The 22500-nt window shown below is 38.7% G+C and overlaps 1 protein-coding gene across 8 annotated transcripts in view; it reads right to left on the bottom strand.

The window, feature by feature from the left end:
- Positions 1–20146: 20146 nt before the first annotated feature.
- LOC306859256 (ras GTPase-activating protein-binding protein 2-like) overlaps positions 20147–22500 on the bottom strand; it is an 18582-nt gene continuing 16228 nt past the window's right edge. For 7 of the 8 annotated variants that reach the window (XM_079400207.1, XM_079400208.1, XM_079400203.1 and 4 more), the window contains one exon: positions 20271–20971. In XM_079400207.1, coding sequence (XP_079256333.1) covers positions 20789–20971 — 183 coding nt within the window. In that variant the 3' untranslated portion in view covers positions 20271–20788. Of the gene's footprint in view, positions 20972–22500 lie in introns of all 8 variants that reach the window. The other variant, XM_079400202.1, reaches the window with a different exon arrangement.

The following is a 22500-nucleotide window of genomic DNA, read 5'->3' as shown; positions in this document are numbered from 1 at the left end:
ACCATTGCCTGTACGACTGTGTTAACCTTTATTAAAAGCTGCAAAGGGATCCTCGCTGCGTTGACTCTTCATTACAGCGCTGTGTGAACATGTTACTGTAGTTCTAGACTAAATGTGAATGTGCATTAATTCATCCCACTCGCAAAAAACAGATTTAGTATTCATCAAAATGAATTAAAACAGTGAAATGCAAACTCAGAATATGACGCAAACCTGTAATAATTAAATTTTAAACAACAAAAATGTATCTAATCCCATTTTATTAACCAATATGTTTGCTTTGATGATCCCGTTCAATCATACTAATAAGCCAAAAATTACTTTAGATAAATTAATAATTGTGCTTCATTGTTTAGTTTTTTTATTTCTGAAGAGTGTTGAACCTTCTTCTGTGTTCTACTGCACAGACGTTTACCTTTCCTTCATCCTGAGGGTTATTCATTACTCTTTTTGGTGTAAAAGGGCTTTTACATTTGCTCTGAATACAACTTCTTGTATTTAAAAACAATCAAGCCCTGCTCATATTTATAAAGTAATGCAAAAGTAACTAAACTCGTTACTTTCCATAAAAAGTAGCTAAGTAACGTAATTAGTTACTTTTTTAGGGAGTAACGCAATATTGTAATGCATTAATTTTAAAAGTAACTTTCCCCAACACTGGTTACCATCCATAAAACAGCTTGTTACTTAATTACTTTCGATTCCTCAACCCCTACTGATCTGAAGTCCAATAATTTAATAATTCCTAGAGTTCATTTCATAATTTTCACAAGTCATGAAGTCACCAGTGCAGCAGGCAAGCTTGGAATATGAAAAAGCTTACATTCAGCAGATGGAAATATTTCCATTACATTGATATTGTCAGGAGAAAAGATGATCTGAGCACTGTTGTGTAATATATCATTACATCCCTCTGATCCTGGTATAAATTGTGTAAAAACTTTTTAGAGAACGAAACATTTTCTTATGAACTTATGTGATTTCTTTTGATAAAATACATAATTTAATATAATTGTATATGGGTAACAGAGAAATTAGAGCTACAATTAGCTTCAAGCTACACATGACAATTAATGAGATTAATACAACACTTTTACTAAAATGTTACTATTAATCACCACTGAGTGTTTGTAATCACTTCTGACTGCGATCCAGTGTGGATTTTGGTCAAATGATGAGGCAGAAATATATTGTTAGTGACATTCTGGAAGAACTTTATGGGGAAGATATACAATTACAACATATGTAATGTAACTAGTAGTGTAACTAATTACTGTTGCCAGAAAGTAATAAGTAAAGTAATAATATTATTTTTGAAAGGAGTAACTAGTAATGAGTAATATAGAATTTTTTTGAGTAACTAGCCCAACACTGGCTATGATCAGCTGAGTTCGCTGAATAATTTGAGCTGAATAATGACACGATATGTGTCCCTGCAGCACAGAAGCAGTCATGAGTAACACAGGTATATCTGTAGCAATAGACAACAATACATTGTATGGATCAAAATTATACATTTCTCTTTTATGACAAAAATCATTAGGATATTCAGATCATGTTCCATGAAGATTTAGTTCATTTCCTACCATAAATATATAAAAACTTCATTTTTGATTAGTAATATGCATTGCTAAGAACTTCATTTGATCAACTTTAAAGGAGATTTTCTCAATATTTAGATTTTTTTGCTCCCTCAGATTCCAGATTTTCTAATAGTTGTATCTCAGACAAATATTATCCTATCATAACAAACCATACATCAATGGAGAGATTATTTATACAGATTTCAGATGATGTAGAAATCTCAATATCAAAAAATTGACCCTTATGAGTGGTTTTGTGCTCCAGGGTCATATATTGTCTGTAGAGCTGCTTAATGGCTGAAAGTTGTAATTATAACCGAAGTTATTGTATAAATCAGCACAGAAGAGTTTCCATGCATCAGTGAATGGCCTTTCATTTTCTGATAGGCTGGTGTTTGTCCTGTGGTGTGTTTGTGGTCAGAGGCCTTTCTGTCCTGGGGTGGGCGTCTGCATGGCTCTCTCTGTCCCTGCAGTTCTCCCCAGCTGTCCCTGAGCATCCGGCTGCACCACAGCAGGGGTCGTGACCTTCAGGTGTCCCGGGTCAGGATTGGACTCCATCACACCCATGCTGGGTGAATCCACACTGATGGGAACCATATATATCACCTGAGAAAATGAGAGGTGCTGTAACAACAGACATCTCATTATGGGACAATCCATAAACTGTCTTTTAGGCTACGTTCATACTTAGTGAACAATTCAGATTTTTCAGAATTTTTTTAAATACATGTTCACATTGTTGTTTTAAATGTGGCCAATATCAGATTTCCAGTGTGAACAAATCATGGTTCTGAACTGACTTTCATGCACAAAACGACAATACAAACAGGGTTACCAGGTTTTCCGAACAAAATCCACCCAATTGCTTCTCAAAACTACTCCAAAACTAGCCCAACCATGTTCAGGGGCAAAAATACTGCAAAAATAATTTGCAGCAACAGTGAAAAAGTAGCCTGATTCTGCTGGAAAACTTAGCAACACTTGCGCTGTCATATGGAAGTAAACACGGAGGACATAAAGTAAGCGAATATGCATTTATTTATAGTGCATTTATAATGCATTTATTTATTTGCTGCAGAATCCAGCAAAATGATGCACAGGCAATATGAAAAATAAAGACGAGGATGTGACAGAATAGTTTTGAAACTTTATGATACGAGTCCTCATGTTTTGCTTGTAGCTATATAGAGTTGTCACTGTAATACTTATGAGTTCTGACACATCACTGTATTTACACTGACTACCTTCACAACTGTCGTGATAACTTTGGGTATGTCAAATCTTTGAAGTGACTCCCATGAGTGCAGAATCCTGACGAATGTTGATCTAGAGTGACGTAAAAATGGCATGAAATCCGGCATGAGTGTGGTCGCATTGACCGGTGTTGGATTTAGTACCACATATGGAAGTGGCACAAATCGTAATTGAAAAGATTAGATTCCATGTGGTTTGTGCTGTTCATGACAAAAACAGATCTGAGTCACATGTGAGCAGAAAAATCAGATTTGGGCCACATTTGTCTGCAGTGTGAACATAGCCTTCGGGTGGACGTGAAGGGAATAGCTCACTCAAACATGAAAATTACATTATTGTACATATTCAAGAGAAACTAATGCTCTCAAAACTGATAAAAACACAATGATTGCACTGTCCAGTCACTGTCCATTTTCAATGTGAGGGAAAAAAAGCAGCATGAACATTCGGCTAAACTTCTCCTCATGCGCCACAGAAGAAAGTCTTAAAATGATGTGAGAGTCAATAAATTACCATTTCAATTTTTAGTTCAATGAGTCTTCATGTGTGAGTGTGTGTCCTGGTATTTCCTACATTATGAGGACCAAATGTCCCCACAAGGATAGTAGTAGCAGTATATTTTGACCTTGAGGGGACATTTTTGGTCCCCATGAGGAAAACAGCTTATAAATCAGACAGAGTGAAGTGTTTTGAGAATGTAAAAATGCCTGTAGTTTTATTTTGAGGGGTAGGTTTAGGTGTAGGGCGATTGGAAATACAGTTTGCACAGTAGAAAAACCATTATGCCTATGGAATTAACCTAATGATGAATAATAATGATAGGAATAGCAGTGTGTGTGAGTGTGTGTTTACCTGAGCAGCGGCTGCTTCCTCTGAACTGCCTGAGTCTGACTGAAATAAAAATGACTCAATGTCTTAATTCAGTTTATAAGCAGATGTTTATCTGACGTGAAATTGTGCAAACACACTTACGATTACAGCCTGCTGGACAAATGAATAGACCTAAAAATCACACAGAAACTCCCAAAGTGAACCTCCAGAAAGACATACGAGGGAATAATAAACTGTGTGAGGTTTAACTTTTGAGTTACAGAATGAGAAAATGTCTGACGAATGAAGACTGACTGACCTGCAGAGGGACGTTTGAGGGGATGAAATTCGACATCTGAAACAAAAAGAAATCAAGAAAACCATCAGGATGGAGCAGGGTGCAGTGCTTATGAAACTACTAAATTTAGCTATAAGTTTAATCGTAACATATAATCTTTGCAGTTAACAGTGTTCACTGTATGTTTGATTACGTGTAATTTAACTAACTGCATGATTTTTACTGTACCACTAATAACCTACTCCTAGATATAATGTAGAAACATACATTTTCGGTAAAGCTGCTTTGCAATGATTTGTATCGTGAAAAGCGCTATACAAATAAACTTGAATTCAATTAAATGAAATTGAGTAAGTGCGTGTGAATTGAGAGCTGCTCTGTACCTGCCCCTGTTGAACCAAAGACTCAGACGCGACAGGGGCAGGGCTGGGGGCGGAGTCAGGGGCAGGGCCAGGGGCGGAGTCAGGGGCAGGGCCGGGGGCGGAGTCCGGCTGGAGAAACCCACTTTTTGCATGTAAAGGCTTGGACACACTTTGAGCGCTGATCTGTGCAGAGAAAGGGGTAAAATAACAAATACACACACAAACACTTTTCATTGCTCTAGGGATGGAACGATTACCAGTTTGATTATAAAAATTTTGTGTGAAAACTTTGCAGAAAACAGCTGTAATTCTGCTGCTCCATCAGCGCCACCTGCTGTCAGAGACTGGATTTACAGAGACTCACTTTTACATTCAGCTTGTGTGCAGTTTCTAAAAACAGACCGAATCTGCATGCCCTGCTGTAAAGTTTGACCAGTTGATGAAAAACAAGCTTATGTGGATTCTACACATTTAAACAATTCAGATAAGCTATCTAGAATTATTTATGGAGCAGATAAAATATATATAACCATTTATTAACCAGTTATAATGTTGACTTAGCCCATTTCTTCATTTAAAGGCTGAAATGTGATGGGTGGTGATGGTGCAGTGGATAAGACACATGCCTTTGGTGTGAGAGACCCGGGTTCGAATCCACTGTGAGACACCAATGTGTCCCTGAGCAAGACACTTAACCCCTAGTTGCTCCAGAGGCGTGCGACCTCTGACATATATAGCAATTGTAAGTCGCTTTGGATAAAAGCGTCAGCTAAATGAATAAATGTAAATGTAATGTAAATGTGAGCTTTACCATTTTATGAAACATTTTCAAAATTTTATTTGAAAATTTCAAACATGCTGTTGGATAAACTGTTGTCAGTCGTCTTGTCATTTAAAATCCGGACATTGTTACTGTTTTAGTGTTTATGCAAAAACAAAACTTGTTTTATTTGTTGTTTGTTGATTTTAAATCTAAAACTTGGTGAAACGATTTATGTGTCAGTACTTTTTGAACATTTCCAGCGTATTTGAGTAATACCGTGATAATACTGATAATTTAAGTCACTATAATCGTGATAAGAAATGTTCATACCGTTGCATCTGTACTCTAGACACTCACCTTGCTGTTGTTTGGAGTTTGGCTGCGTTGTGTGTTCTGCTCAGTCACTGGAATCAGAACCGTCTGAGATCCATAGGGCCCCATCACTGACACCGGATACAGCAGCAGACTGAAACCCTCTGGAACCGGCAACTAAACACAAATACACATATACAAATGTATGTGCATATCTGTAGCAGAAATGATGAGCTCCACGACCTCTCACACACCTGCTCCGCCGGCTGAGGGAGGATTCCCCACACACACATCACCAGGAAAAGCCTTGCCATTTGCTCAGATCTGTGGAAGTACGACATGATCTCTGAAGAATGTCGGAGTCCCTGTGCAGCTGAATTTAAAGAGCAGACGCAGACATGCATCATGTCTGTCTGACAGGGAGAGAGACATTCTGTCACCGCTGACACATGACAGACAGACAGTTTCAGGTGGATTTAGCATCAATTACATCAATTACAGTTGTTGAGAAGCTTAACCCATATAAACTCTTAAAAATAAAGGTGCTTCACGATGCCATAGAAGAACCTTTTTTTTTGTCTAAATGGTTCCATAAAATCTGAAGAACCTTTCTGTTTCACAAAAGCTTATTTGTGGCGAAAGAAGGACTCAGTGTGTCCAGAGAGAATTATGTTTCTGCTCCTTTAATAGTGAAGACCGGTGTTCCTCAAGGATCGATTTTGGGGCCAATTTTATTCTCCTGAGGGGTTGAGCCAGCAAATGTACACTTTTATGCAGATGATACTATCATCTACACTATGGCTCCATCTTTAAAAGTGGCAATGGACTCTTTCCAGAATGCTTTTAATTCATTTCAGACTTCTCTTGGTAACTTAAAATTTGTGTTAAATGCTAAAAAACTAAATACATGATTTTTACACGGTCCAGAATATCATTAAATGATTTTATGATTCAAACTTTATATGGTACACAGATTGAAAGGGTTGCATCTTACAAATATCTTGGTATCTGGCTCGATGATAAGCTGACTTACATTTCTCATATTGATAGTCTTTTAAAGACCAACGTTAGGCTTTTATTTTCATTTAAAAAATGTTTCTCCTTTGTTGCTTGAAAACATTTAGTAGAAAGTACTCTTTTATCAGTAATGGACTATGGTGATATCATTTACATGCATGAACCTCTGAATGTTTTGAAAACACTGGATGTAGCTTATCATGCTGCTTTATAATTTGTTACTGGTACAAATGTCCGCACACCTCACAATAATTTATATGAAATGACAAAATGGACTTCATTGTCCTTAAAGAGAAAAAAACACATTCATTTTTATTTTAAAAGCTTTAATGGGTAAATTACCACAGTATATATCTAGTTTGTTGACATACTGCACAAATATTTATAATACCAGATCAACAGATAAACTCTTATTTTCATACAGAGATAGGTCGTTCTGCTTTTTCTAATTATGCTCTGTATGTATTGAACAAGCTTCAAGGTACATTACATATGGAATCTGTACCATCTCTCGATACGTCTGTTTATATAGAACAGTGAACATGTTTTAATAACTGACTAGGATTTGTATTGTTTTTAGAAAATTGTGTTTTATGTTTGTTCATTGTGTGGTGATGTGTATTTATTTGTAAATGTGTCCTTTTGCTGCCTATCTTGACCAGGACTCCCTGGTAGGAGAGATATTGTATCTCAATAGGACCTTCCTGGTTAAATAAATAAAACAAAAGAGAGACAAGGTTCTTCATATTATAATAAGGTAAGAAAGAGATGATTCATTAAAGTAAAATTGGTTCTTCTATAGCATTGCTGTGAAGAACTTTTTAAGCACCTTTATTTTAAAGAGTGTAATGATTAAATATCACACAGGTACCTTTACTAAAATGAACAACACAGTTGAATGTTTTTGTGATTTGAGTGATGAATGTTTACAGTTAGATTAAAAGAGCTGAAGCTGAACAGCCACACACAGAGAGAGCTGATGGTGGATAATCATTAAAATAACAGCTTGTTTATGTCTGCTGTGTGTGTGTCATGTGTCTGAATAGGCCAGTGAAGACACACACACACACACACACACACACACACGCACACACGCACGCACACACGCACACACACACGCACGCACGCACACACACACTCACTCACACACACACATACACACACACACACAGAAGTGTGTGTTCACTGTGTCTGAGGCGCCCTCCTGTGGTCCATTGAGGGAGAGACACAGAAGGAAAGACACAAAAAGACATCAGACTAAATGCCACATTGTTCACACATAGATATATCATGATGATCATATCTGTGTAAGCAGTGTTGGGGGTAATGAATTACTAGTAATGTGAGTTACGTAATCAGATTACTTTTTAAAATAACTCATTACTTTTTAATTTAGGAGGAAATATCTGAGTTATTTTTCAAATAAGTAACTCCATTACTGTGTTTCTGATGTATTGAGTGACAGCTCTGGTGTTGAGAGAAATCAGGAGTAAGTGCAGAGTGTTGTGTGTGAACATGATCTTACTGTAGTTCTAGACTAAATATCATCATGATCTTACTGTAGTTCTAGACTAAATATCAACATGATCTTCCTGTAGATCTAGACTAAATATCAACATGATCTTACTGTAGTTCTAGACTAAATATCAACATGATCTTACTGTAGTTCTAGACTAAATATCTACATGATCTTACTGTAGTTCTAGACTAAATATCAACATGATCTTACTGTAGTTCTAGACTAAATATCTACATGATCTTACTGTAGTTCCAGATTAAATATCAACATGATCTTACTGTAGTTCCAGACTAAATATCAACATGATCTTACTGTAGATCTAGACTAAATATCTACATGATCTTACTGTAGTTCTAGACTAAATATCAACATGATCTTACTGTAGTTCTAGACTAAATATCTACATGATCTTACTGTAGTTCTAGACTAAATATCAACATGATCTTACTGTAGTTCTAGACTAAATATCAACATGATCTTACTGTAGTTCTAGACTAAATATCTACATGATCTTACTGTAGTTCTAGTCTAAATATCTACACGATCTTACTGTAGTTCTAGACTAAATATCAACATGATCTTACTGTAGCTCTAGACTAAATATCTACATGATCTTACTGTAGCTCTAGACTAAATATCTACATGATCTTACTGTAGTTCTAGACTAAATATCAACATGATCTTACTGTAGTTCTAGACTAAATATCTACATGATCTTACTGTAGTTCTAGTCTAAATATCTACACGATCTTACTGTAGTTCTAGACTAAATATCAACATGATCTTACTGTAGCTCTAGACTAAATATCTACATGATCTTACTGTAGTTCGTCTAAATATCTACATGATCTTACTGTAGATCTAGACTAAATATCTACATGATCTTACTGTAGTTCTAGACTAAATATCATCTTGATCTTACTGTAGTTCTAGACTAAATATCTACATGATCTTACTGTAGTTCTAGACTAAATATCAACATGATCTTACTGTAGTTCTAGACTAAATATCAACATGATCTTACTGTAGTTCTAGACTAAATATCTACATGATCTTACTGTAGTTCTAGACTAAATATCAACATGATCTTACTGTAGTTCTAGACTAAATATCAACATGATCTTCCTGTAGATCTAGACTAAATATCAACATGATCTTACTGTAGTTCTAGACTAAATATCAACATGATCTTACTGTAGTTCTAGACTAAATATCTACATGATCTTACTGTAGTTCTAGACTAAATATCAACATGATCTTACTGTAGTTCTAGACTAAATATCTACATGATCTTACTGTAGTTCCAGATTAAATATCAACATGATCTTACTGTAGTTCCAGACTAAATATCAACATGATCTTACTGTAGATCTAGACTAAATATCTACATGATCTTACTGTAGTTCTAGACTAAATATCAACATGATCTTACTGTAGTTCTAGACTAAATATCTACATGATCTTACTGTAGTTCTAGACTAAATATCAACATGATCTTACTGTAGTTCTAGACTAAATATCAACATGATCTTACTGTAGTTCTAGACTAAATATCTACATGATCTTACTGTAGTTCTAGTCTAAATATCTACACGATCTTACTGTAGTTCTAGACTAAATATCAACATGATCTTACTGTAGCTCTAGACTAAATATCTACATGATCTTACTGTAGCTCTAGACTAAATATCTACATGATCTTACTGTAGTTCTAGACTAAATATCAACATGATCTTACTGTAGTTCTAGACTAAATATCTACATGATCTTACTGTAGTTCTAGTCTAAATATCTACACGATCTTACTGTAGTTCTAGACTAAATATCAACATGATCTTACTGTAGCTCTAGACTAAATATCTACATGATCTTACTGTAGTTCGTCTAAATATCTACATGATCTTACTGTAGATCTAGACTAAATATCTACATGATCTTACTGTAGTTCTAGACTAAATATCATCTTGATCTTACTGTAGTTCTAGACTAAATATCTACATGATCTTACTGTAGTTCTAGACTAAATATCAACATGATCTTACTGTAGTTCTAGACTAAATATCAACATGATCTTACTGTAGTTCTAGACTAAATATCTACATGATCTTACTGTAGTTCTAGACTAAATATCAACATGATCTTACTGTAGTTCTAGACTAAATATCAACATGATCTTACTGTAGTTCTAGACTAAATATCTACATGATCTTACTGTAGTTCTAGACTAAATATCTACATGATCTTACTGTAGTTCTAGACTAAATATCAACATGATCTTACTGTAGTTCTAGACTAAATATCTACATGATCTTACTGTAGTTCTAGACTAAATATCAACATGATCTTACTGTAGTTCTAGACTAAATATCTACATGTATTTACTCATCTTACCTGCACTAAAACACATTTACATTCAAAAACACAAATACGCAAACTCAGAATATGACACAAACCTGCAACAATTAAATATGTTAAATAACATATATCCTTTATGTATTTAACTCCATTTTATTAACCAGTGTCTTTGCTGCTGACCTTCGATGATTCAATTCAACCATACGAATAAGCAAAAAAAACTTCTAGATAAAAGAAATTATTGCTGAAGAGTGTTGACCTTTCTTCTCCTGCGTCCTGTTCTTCATGCAACAGAAGCTTCAGCCTGAGGCTTATTTATGTCACTTTTGGGGTGAAAGATTTTACATTTAATTTTATATAAAAAAAACAAAGTCAAGCCCAGCCGAGATGAGAAAATATAACGCAGAAGAATGTAACATGTTATTAAAGTAAAAAATAATGCAATAAGTAACTTTTTCAGGGAGTTATGAAATATCTTTTCATTACTTTTAAAAGCATTACTTTTAAAAGCAACTTTCCCCAACACGTAAGCAGAACATTGATTCAGATCCTGAGCCTCGTCATCCGTCTGCCAGAGAAATGAACAGCTGGAGGAGATAAAGTCTGAGATACGGAGAGGTTACTGTACATTTCATCCAAAAACATTCACACAGACGCTTTCAATTACTCACAAATGACAGAGGTGTTCCTCAAACACACGGCATCAAGAACATTCAGAATAATGGAGAACTGGAAAAAAGACACATGGTTCAACACTCTCACATCTTTCACAGGTTTCTACAAATCCTTCAGTCTGTGCCTGTTTTAATGTAAGTTTATTATTAAAAAGGCTTCAGCATGACACTCATTAGCACATTGGATAGTGCAGGTAACATGCTTTTGTTCAATTGTCACAAACACGAGCCCCGTTCGGTGGGACAGGCGAGGCCTGAGATCCAGACACAAACTGAGGCCATAATGGTGAAGTAATTTGGTGGAAGTGTAATTACAGCCTCTGGCGGGATGAGAGAGCTGGAAAACAGCAGAATCCAGCGGAGAAAACAGCATTTACAGTCACATGAAACACTTACAACTTCTTCAGGTTCAAACTCTCATGCTAAGAAATAACATGCTAAAACAATTACCAACACACAGATCGCTTTGTGGCCACATGGCAGCGAATACATTGTGAAAGCTAATGAAATGACTTATATAACAGTCACGAGTCAAACACACAACAAAACACATGATTACACAGGAATGGGACTCAAACACGCATTTAAATAGTTGTAAACGGTTACTTGCATTGGTTTTGTTGCTGAACAAGAGTCCTGATGCAGTAGACAAGAGGTTCTTGATGATTTCTTTAGGAGCGAGCTGGAGATTTTCCTCTGGTCCCAGTGCTATAGAGACTGTGTCTGTTCCCCGAACTAGAAAATACAGAAAACATCCAAATCAAAGTAATAGTAACAATTTAATTGATGTTCAACAAATAAAAAATCCCTTTCTACAAAAACACTTTTTGTAAATGATATGATCACTGACCATAAACTAGATGCGCTCTGTTTTGACAGAAACCTGGCTATAACCAGATGACTACATTTAAATGAGTCCACCCCCCAAGATTACAGTTACAAACATGAGCCGCGTCCAAAAGGTAAAGGGGGAGGTGTTGCTACAATTTATAGCAATATTTTCAGTATTTCTCAGAGGTCGGGCTTCAAGTATAATTCTTTTGAAGTAATGGTGCTTCATATAACGTTATCCAAAGAAACAAGCGTTAATGATATTGATCCCCTATGATGTTTGTACTGGCTACTGTATACAGGCCACCAGGGCACCAAACTTTATTAAAGAATTTGCTGATTTTCTATCCGAGTTAGTGCTGGCTGCAGATAAAGTCAGAATCAGAAGAAGAATCAGATTGAGCTTTATTGGCCAAGTATGTTTACACATACGAGGAATTTGTTGTAGTGACGGAAGCTCCACAGTGCAACAGAAAGACAGTAACAGGACAGGACACAATTACAGGAGGGGTGTGAGAGAAAGAGAAATTGTGAGAGAGAGCAGTAACAGTTCAAAGAGGGAGTGTGCTGGATGTGAGGGGTCCAGAGTGATTTTACCAGCCCTTTTGCTCACTCTGGATAAGTACAGTTCTTGGAGAGTGGGGAGGGTTGTACCAATGATTCGCTCAGCAGTCCGGACTACCCTCCGTAGTCTTCTGAGGTCAGATTTGGTAGCTGAGCTGAACCAGACAGTTATTGAAGTGCAGAGGATGGATTCAATGATGGCAGAGTAGAACTGTTTCAGTAAGTCCTGTGGCAGGTTGAACTTCCTCAGCTGGCGAAGAAAGTACAACCTCTGCTGGGCCTTATTCACAATAGAGTCAATGTGAATGTCCCACTTCAGGTCCTGAGAAATTGTGGTGCCCAGGAATCTGAATGACTCCACTGCAGTCACAGTGCTGTTCATGATGGTGAGTGGGGAGAGAGCATCAGTGTTTCTCCTGCAGTACACTATCATCTCCACAGTTTTGAGCGTGTTAAGCTCCAGGTTGTTAAGACTGCACCAGACAGCCAGCTCCATAACCTCCTGTCTGTAAGCAGACTCGTCACCGTCCTGAATGAGGCCGATCAGTGTGGTGTCGTCTGCAAACTTCAGGAGCTTGACAGAGGGAAAGTCGTGGCCTAATGGTTAGAGAGTCGGACTCGTAATCCAAAGGTTGTGGGTTCGAGTCTCGGGCCGGCAGGGATTGTAGGTGGGGGGAGTGAATGTACAGCGCTCTCTCCACCCTCAATACCACGACTGAGGTGCCCTTGAGCAAGACACCGAACCCCCAACTGCTCCCCGGGCGCCGCAGCATAAATGCTGCCCACTGCTCCGGGTGTGTGTTCACGGTGTGTGTGTGTTCACTGCTGTGTGTGTGTGTGTGTGTGTGTGTTCACTGCTGTGTGTGTGCATGTTGGATAGGTTAAATGCAGAGCACGAATTCCGAGTATGAGTCACCATACTTGGCAGTATGTCACTTCACTTCACTTTAGGTGCAGTCATTCGTGTAGAGGGAGAAGAGCAGTGGGGAGAGAACGCAGCCCTGAGGAGCTCCAGTGCTGATGGTACGAGTGCTGGATGTGAATTTGCCAAGCTTTACTAACTGCTGCCTGTCTGTCAGGAAGCTGATGATCCACTGACAGACGGAGGTGGGGACGGAGAGCTGAGTTAGTTTATTTTGAAGGGTTTCCGGGATAATGGTGTTAAAAGCGGAGCTGAAGTCCACAAAGAGGATCCTCACATAAGTCCCTGGTCTGTCCAGATGCTGCAGGGTGAAGTGCAGTCCCATGTTGACAGCATCATCCACAGACCTGTTTGCTCTGTAGGCAAACTGCAGGGGGTCCAGTGAGGGTCCAGTGATGTCCTTCAGGTGAGCCAAAACCAGTCTTTCAAATGATTTCATGGCCACAGATGTTAGAGCCACAGGTCTGTAGTCATTAAATCCAGTAATTTTGGGTTTCTTTGAGACGGGGATGATGGTGGAGTGTTTGAAGGGGACTTCGCACAGCTCCAGTGATCTGTTGAAGATCTGTGTGAAGATGGGGGCCAGCTGGTCAGCACAGGTTTTTAGGCAGGCTGGTGACACACCGTCTGGGCCTGGTGCTTTCCTTCTTTTGTTCTTTCTGAAGACCTGGCGCACCTCGTCTTCTCTGATTTGAATTGTAGGTGTGGGGGAGAGGAGGGTTGCTGGAGGTGTTAATGGTTGTGTGGAGAGGTGTTCAGGGCGGGTGTGGGGTGATTTTTCAAACCTGCAATAAAACTCATTCAGGTCGTCTGCAAGTTGTTGATTCTCCAGAGTGCTGGGGGATGGTGTCTTTTAACTGGTGATATCTTTCATACCTTTCCACACTGAAGCAGAATCACTAGAAAATAATGTGTTCCTTAGCTTGTCAGAATAATTCCTCTTTGCCACTCTGATCTCCTTTTCCAGTGTGTATTTGGCCTGTTTGTACAAGACTTTATCCCCTTTTCTGTGAGCATCTTCTTTGGCCTGACGGAGCTGTCTGCGTTTTGCAGTGAACCATGGTTTGTCATTGTTGTAGGTTAAATGAGTCCTGGAAGGAATGCACATATCTTCACAGAAACTGATATAAGATGTTACAGTCTCTGTGAGCTCGTCCAGATCGGTGGTCGCAGCTCCAAAACAGTCCAATCAGTGAGAGAGAAACAGGCTTGTAAATCCCACTCTGTTTCATTAGTCCATCTTTTAACAGTTCTTAATACAGGTCTTGCAGATTTAAGTTTCTGCCTGTAGGTCGGAATAATATTAACCAAACAGTGATCAGAGAGTCCTAAAGCTGCTCGTGGGACAGAGTGATATGCATCATTTATTGTTGTGTAACAGTGATCTCTGGTGGGACATGTGATGTGTTGTCTGTATTTTGACAGTTCGCAGGAGAGATTTGCTTTATTAAAGTCCCTGAGAATGAGTCCGGGTGTTTTTGTTCTGTGTCTGTGATAGGGGTGTGCAGCAGAGCCATTATTTGTATCTGTATCTGTATCTGTATCTGTGACAATCTCAAAATTATTTGTATCTGTATCTGTATTCGGATGGATCCGGAAGTGGGCGTGGCTTAAACTGGGAGTCCGTCAAATTAAGTGAAAATACCAATTTAAATGCAAATCTGTTCGATTCGTAGTTTTCATTTAACAAATATGCCTTGTATAACTAAAGAAATTATTATTTTTATTATAATTATAACTTTGCAAATATTTTCAGTTTAAAACTACAGAAAATGTTGAGCAAAAAATAAAAATAACTTTATTCTCCTTGTTTTCCAGTGAAACTGTGTACAAATTTGTCAAGAGACAAGCATCCACAATCTTAAATAAGAGCACTAGTAGAAAAAAAAGAAATGGAAAGAAAGTGTTCAGTACTCATAGCAGAATGACAATAAAGCTCGCTTGAACTTGAAGTAACTTGGAGATCATGTATTGCTGGAGTCTGTGATCATTTACCAGTATTTTATCAACAGAGCGCAACAAATCATTTGGACCCTCCAGAAGCCTTGATCAAACCTCGCTTTTCTTCGTCTTGTATAATTAAATGTAATGCCATTCACAAAAAAAGGCTAATGTAATGCGTTTTTACAGTTGGATTTCGAAAAGGTTTGAAGTTAGGACCGTTTTTAGGATATTTTTGCGAGTTAGTTGATATAATTCCAGACAAAGCTCTGATTTCTGAGAGACGCGCATAGACCCCAATGCGGCTATTGATTTGCGCTCATTTTATTCATATAGGCTAGTTTACACTCATTCACTTTATAAATCCAGGCCCATAGCCAGCTATGAGGTCCAGACTTCCGTAAATGTTTCTTGTTCAAAAATAAAATTTGAAAACATATGAAAAATTATTTAAAATCATGTCGCTGAATAAATTGATGTGGCTGACTCGCAGCAGCTGAGTGAACGAGCTTGGCACAAATGCCGTCTCCACTCCGCTCCATGATGCCAGATCTAGTTATTAGCGTCGCTGGACTTGTTTTAATGCTAAATGTAACAGAGTTAATAAAGTAATTAGGGTATTAATAAACTGGGAAGTTGAAGGTTGAGATTAGAGATTCTGTATCCTATTTGCTAAATATAAGATTTAAACTTATTTTGATGCATTTTTCAGGGGATTGGTTGTGTTTGTTTTTAGTAGCAATAATCCGGCACTGACAGGCAGCAAATCAAAAAAGGAGCGCGCGGATAGTTTATTGCTGAGGACACCACATTCTTTAACGCAATGATCACCATGATATTATCTGTATGAAACTGTGTCTCACTAATGTGCTGTTCCAGCAAACATGTGATTGTGTCTGCCGAATATTGTTTTCTGTTATTCGGATGAATTCGTTATTCATTTTGAAGCCATTATCGGTGCCTTTCCGAATAAGGTATTCGGCTTCGGGCACATCCCTAGTCTGTGATCAGATCAGCGAGTTTCTGTAGAGCTGTGCTCACGTGCGCTTGCGGTGGAATGTAAACACTCACGAGAATGAACGAGCAGAACTCCCGCGGCGAATAGAACGGCTTGCAGTTAATGAAGAGCGTTTCTAGATCTGAACAGCACATCTTCTTTAACACAGTTACATCTGTACACCACCTCTCATTGATGTAAAAGCATGTCCCGCCGCCGCGCGATTTCCCCGTTGATTCTGTGTCCCGATCTGCTCTGATCAGCTGGTAATTAGGCAGATGGATCGCGCTGTCCGGTATGTCGCCTTTCAGCCAGGTTTCCGTGAAACACAGAGCAGCAGAGTTAGAAAAGTCCTTGTTTGTCCGGGAGAGCAGAAGGAGTTCGTCCGTTTTGTTGGGTAGAGAGTGGAGATTCGCCAGATGGATGCTAGGCAACGCCGTTCTAAATCCGCGCTGACGAAGCTTCACGAGCGCTCCGGCTCTCTTCCTCCGCCGGCGCCTCCTGTAGCGTTTGACCAGAGCTACGGCTCCACCAACTACAACGTCCAGCAAAACGTCCGAATAATCAAAATCCGGTAAAAGATTTTGTGGTGTTCTGCCGAATGTTCAGCAGGTCATCCCTGGTGAAACCGATCGTATTTGAAAAACAAAAAACAGGAAAAACAAACAAAAATAATACGAACACTGAAGAGCAACACACAATAGCTGCAATCATCAGCGCCATCTTAGTTCATGAATTTATGAAAATGTCCATCTGAAAATCCTGGTTTATGAAAAAAATAATTCCATATTTAATAGATGGCTTATGAAAATGAGTTAAAAAAATGTCCTTTTGAAATGGTTTATGAAAACAATTTATAAAAATGTCCTTCTGAAATACATGGTTTATGAAAATGATTTATGAAAAGCTCTCAGAATCCAGGAGCCCTCAAAATTCAGTCCAGGATTTGATCCGATCCAGTTCATCTCAGAATTCAGTCCAGGATTCATGATTTATGAAAAGCCGTCAGAATCCAGTCCTCAGAACACTCTCTCCTCCTCAATAGCACGACCGAGGTGAGACCCTTGAGCAAGGCACCGAACCCCCACTGCTCCCCGGATGGGTTAAATGCAGAGAACACATTCCGAGTATGGGTCACCATACTTTGCCACACACCACTTCCCTTTCCCCCTTTCCCCAAGTCTATTCAAAAGAATGTTGTGGTCGATTTAACAAGTTTATATAATTCTTCCTCTCCTATAGTAGAGAATGAGAGGAATTGTTTCTCAGGGGATCTATAGTGCATCTGATGTGATACTGTAGCTGACGGCTGCATGGTTACAATTTTATCTCTAATAGAATCGATCTTGGAAGTAAAGTAGTTCATAAAGTCATGACTGCTGTGCTTTTGGGAAATGCCAACACCTGTTGATACTTTATTATTCATTTATTTAGCCACTGTATTGAATAAATACTGAGGGTTATGTTTGTTTTCTTCTAGAAGAGACGAAAAGTAATTTTCCGTCCATTTTCCGGGCTGCTCTCTTTAGGGTGCGAGTGCTCATTATACCACGGAGTCGGGCTGTTTTCTTTGATCTTCTTAAGCGTAATGGAGCAACTGTATCTAAGGTGCTAGAAAAGAGAGAGTTCATAGTTTCTGTTACATCATCTAGTTATTCTGCGCTGATTATTGTGTAATTAGCTGATTAACACGCACATCTTCACTTTGTCCTGCAGCATACAGATTTCTGAACACTGAAATATAGCAAACAAGATCTCAGCACTCAGACCACACTGTAAAATAAACTGAGAAGTAAAAGAACAATCATCAGCCTTTTTCCTGCGGGAGAGCAGAACACAAACATGCACAGCACATGCTCTTTATCACTTACAGCGGAATACAAACGAAACATGATACTAATCAGGAGGAAAATTATTCTTCTATTCTACAGATATCTTTGTTATATCACGTAACATTAATATACCAAATATAAACTTATTCTCCTAACTTCTGAAAATAAATGGCTGCCCACTGCTCTGGGTGTGTGTGTTCACTGCTGTGTGTGTGTGTGTGTGTTCACTGCTGTGTGTGTGTGTGTGTGTGTTCACTGCTGTGTGTGTGTGTGTGTGTGTGTGTGTGTGTGTGTTCACAGTGTGTGTGTGTTCACTGCTGTGCGTGTGTGTTCACGGTGTGTGTGTGTTCACTGCTGTGCGTGTGTGTGTGTGTGTTCACAGTGCGTGTGTGTTCACGGTGTGTGTGTGTTCACAGTGTGTGTGTGTTCACTGCTGTGCGTGTGTGTTCACGGTGTGTGTGTTTTCACAGTGTGTGTGTGTTCACTGCTGTGTGTGTGTTCACTGCTGTGCGTGTGTGTTCACTGCTGTGCGTGTGTGTTCACTGCTGTGTGTGTGTGTGTGTGTGTGTGTTCACTGCTGTGTGTGTGTGTGTGTGTTCACTGCTGTGTGTGTGTGTTCACTGCTGTGTGTGTGTGTGTGTGTGTTCACTGCTGTGTGTGTGTGTGTGTGTGTGTTCACTGCTGTGTGTGTGTGTGTGTGTGTGTGTTCACTGCTGTGTGTGTGTGTGTGTGTGTGTTCACTGCTGTGTGTGTGTGTGTGTTCACTGCTGTGTGTGTGTGTGTGTGTGTGTGTGTGTGTTCACTGCTGTGTGTGTGTGTGTGTGTGTTCACTGCTGTGTGTGTGTGTGTGTGTGTGTTCACTGCTGTGTGTGTGTGTGTGTTCACTGCTGTGTGTGTGTGTGTGCACGTTGGATGGGTTAAATGCAGAGCACAAATTCCGAGTATGGGTCACCATACTTGGAAGTATGTCACTTCACTTCAGAATAGAAAATTAATGAAAATTCAAATTTCTTAGACTCAAAAAGTTTCATAAACTGGAAAATATATAGTTGCTCTTTTTTTTTTTTTTTTTTACCATGGTATATTGAATTATTCAGGGTCCAGTTGCACAAACACAGCTACTGTTTAAACAACTATAGAGACAAGTCCAGATTAGACCAGTCCACCTTCTCATGGAACTGACTGCTAGTTATGACCAGTCTTGAAGAATAAACTCCGATGACTAACTAGTTATCATGCAGCCGAGCACAGAATCTCTGACCACAGCCCATACTGTACTTACAGTGAGTTCATGTTCGAGTGAGTATCACCACCTACTGCTTGAGCTGCATCATGACAGCAATCTAAATCATCTCCCTTTGGATTTTTGTCTTGTTTTCTGGTATAAATATCTACAAATTCTTGAATCAGGATGCTAAAGACAAATACAATGACCTATTATATTATGTCTTGTTTTCTGAAGATATTATTCACATTAAAACAAAAATATTTGCCAATGGGGCAAAATAAATAATCTTGTTTAGCCTTTGAATTAAGATTATTTACCATTGGCAGATACTTTTGTTAGTTTTTGCTTAAAGACAAGACATTCAAATCATTTTACTTGTCAAGTAAATGCATTTTAATTCCAGAATTGGTAGAAATTTATACTAGAAAACAAGACAAAAATCTTTTTTTTTTGCAGTAAAGACACTTAAAAACAGCAAACCGGTGAGAACATCGCACGGATCGGAGCATGCTCCACACAGAAGCTCTTTTATAGATATTTGCTTTACATGCTCATTTGTAGTTACTTTAAGGTACTTTTAAAAAAGTATTTTTATTACCTTATATGTCCAAAACGAATTTTTCATAAAAAAAACCTTGTTGCAACATTTTACAAAAGTCAAGATTGAATATATTTGATCAGAATCCCATGTTATAAAGATGAAGTGTTATGCAGGCTGTTTAAGACAATATTGTCTGATTAGACGGCGATGCTGAGCTACAATATGAATGTTTGCCCTCTCTCTCTTCAGCGTTCACACATCTCTGACCTCAAATACATCAAATATTACCCTTTCAGACGCAGGTTTTGAAGTAAAGAGCAAAGAAAATCCTATACAAAACATTGAAACACCAGTTCTTTATTTACCCCCCCATTGGATCTAAGGAAATCTCATAGGTGACCTATCCTGATCTCAAAAAAGTGAGTTTTCACTGAAATGTGAGGAGTTTGCATCTATGACAAGAGGCTGCAGATTTCAGTAGTTTATTGAAAGTTGAAAACACATTCAAACAAAAACCTGCTGAAGCCGACTGAAGTCCAGTCTAAACCCAGAACCAAACGCAGTGGACAGTGTGGTCAGAAACAAACCAGAAATCAATAGAGCAGCACGGTCCAGAACAGACAAGCAAAGAAACCAGAGCAGAACCAAACCAGCTCACACCTGGAGCAGATGCACACACACATATACTCACACACATGATAATCAAGTTAAGGCACCACCACTGTTTTATTTATTAGGAAAATAAGTGTACGAAGCGCTGCCGCTCATCCATTATAAATGTGAGGAATCAGTTCCGTGAGGAAACCCTTCGTGACATTCAGCTTCTGCTCTACAGGAAAAAAGATCACACTGTCCCGTTCTTCTTGGCCAAACGGTGAGGAGAGTAAGAGAAAGGAAAGTGCGGCGTGAGTCTGAGCCGGCCGGCCGGCCGCGGTCCGAGAGAGAGGAAAGCCATGGCAGGAGCAGAGGAGGGTTGGGTCAGAGCTCAGCGGCGAGGGCCAGTGAAGCGGCTCATCCCACCCCTGGAGGAGGCTCGGCCCGTGCTGTTTCCCAGCGGGCCCCGGGGCCCGCGCCGGGCCTCTGCAGCTCCTCTGGTCTCCCGCTCGCGCGCCGCTCTGGTCTTCTTCTCCTCCACGTTCAGACGCACCTCCCCATGGAACATGATGGGCTGCGGGAGACAGGAAAGAGGAAACACTGACTTCCTGTTCACTCATCGAACCTTGAAAGGGTGAGTTCACCCAAAAATCTAAATTCTGTCATTAATTTCATTTTTGGGTGAACTATCGCTTTAAATGACAAGCAGCTGCATGTTTTGACCGTATTAGCACAAAAGATGGCTTAGTCCAGTAATCAGGTGCTGTATGCGTGCTCAGAAAAAGCACAGGTCAGAACAGCACACGAATGAAACGATCAACCGGAGAGGCTTTAAAGCACATGCAAATAATGTTTTGTGATTGCGAATAAGTGCAGTGTCCTGCGAGAATAACTCTACCGCTGAGTTAACACTGATGTGAATGTACAGCATATTGAGCCGGAGGCACCAGAACTGTAACTGATCAAAAGTACGATTAGGGGTGGGCGATATGGGAAAAATATCATATCACGATTTTTTATAGAAATATCACGATTCACGATTTTTATCCCAATTCTTTGTTAGTTTTACTATTTTGGTTTTACAAGTTATCTGAGCATTACAGCCAAACTAGAAAGACAAAGATGCATGGCAGATATTTAGGCCAAAGTGGGTGAAGATAAAAAATCTTTGTCATTATTTTATTTTTCTTATTAAAAAATAAGAACAAAGATACACATTACAAATACACATAATATACAAATAAAACAAACAGTGCTTTATTTCCAGGTACAATAGGTGTATTTAGCAGAGCATTCAATGAAATTGAATGAACAAATATAAAAATAAAACACTAGATAGACTGATTCCTAAAGCAACTGTATTAAAGTTTTTCAGTCAAGAATAGTGAGGGATTTTTCTCTGTGTTTTGTTGTTTTGTTAACGTTAAATGAATAGTTCCCCCACAAATTAATATTCTGTCATCTGTCTGTCAATTCTGTCATAATGTTGTATTTTTATATCATCATTTACTCAAAAGTTGTTTTAAACCGGAATGAGTTTCTTTCTTCTGCTGAACATAAATGCTATTTTGAAGAAGGTGGAAAACCAATCAGTTGCTGGTCCTCAGTGACTTCCATAGGATTTTTCTTTCCTACTATCAAAGTCAATGTGGACCAGCAACTGTTTGGTTTTCCACTGAGTAAATAATGACAGAAATTAAATTTTAGGGTGAACTATCCCTTTAATGACAGTCGACAGCACATTTAGTGTCCTGTCCCTTTAAGAGCGGCACGCATCTAATATACAGTACAGGCACGCATCCGTTTCTCTCTTAACTATTTACTTTCATTTTAGAGATAACCAACTCAGTCTGTATGTAAACCTTGTGTGTTTTGACAGTATTAGCGCAAAATATAACTTAGTTGAGTAATCAGGCGCTGTTAGACAGGCGTTTTAGTGCGCGTGCTTCAGGTGTATGTGCTCAGAACAAGCTCACGTCAGACCAGCGCGCGAATTAAACATTTAACCAGCAAGGCTTGTGTGCAAATAATGTACTTTTGCGATCGCGAATAAGTGCAGTGTCCTGTCTGAGTAACTCTACTGCTGTATGTCGTGTTGTACAG

Source organism: Barbus barbus (genome assembly GCF_936440315.1).
Source record: "Barbus barbus genome assembly, chromosome: 40".
NCBI classification, from domain to species: Eukaryota; Metazoa; Chordata; class Actinopteri; order Cypriniformes; family Cyprinidae; genus Barbus; species Barbus barbus.
This window is presented reverse-complemented; position numbering and strand designations above follow the sequence as displayed.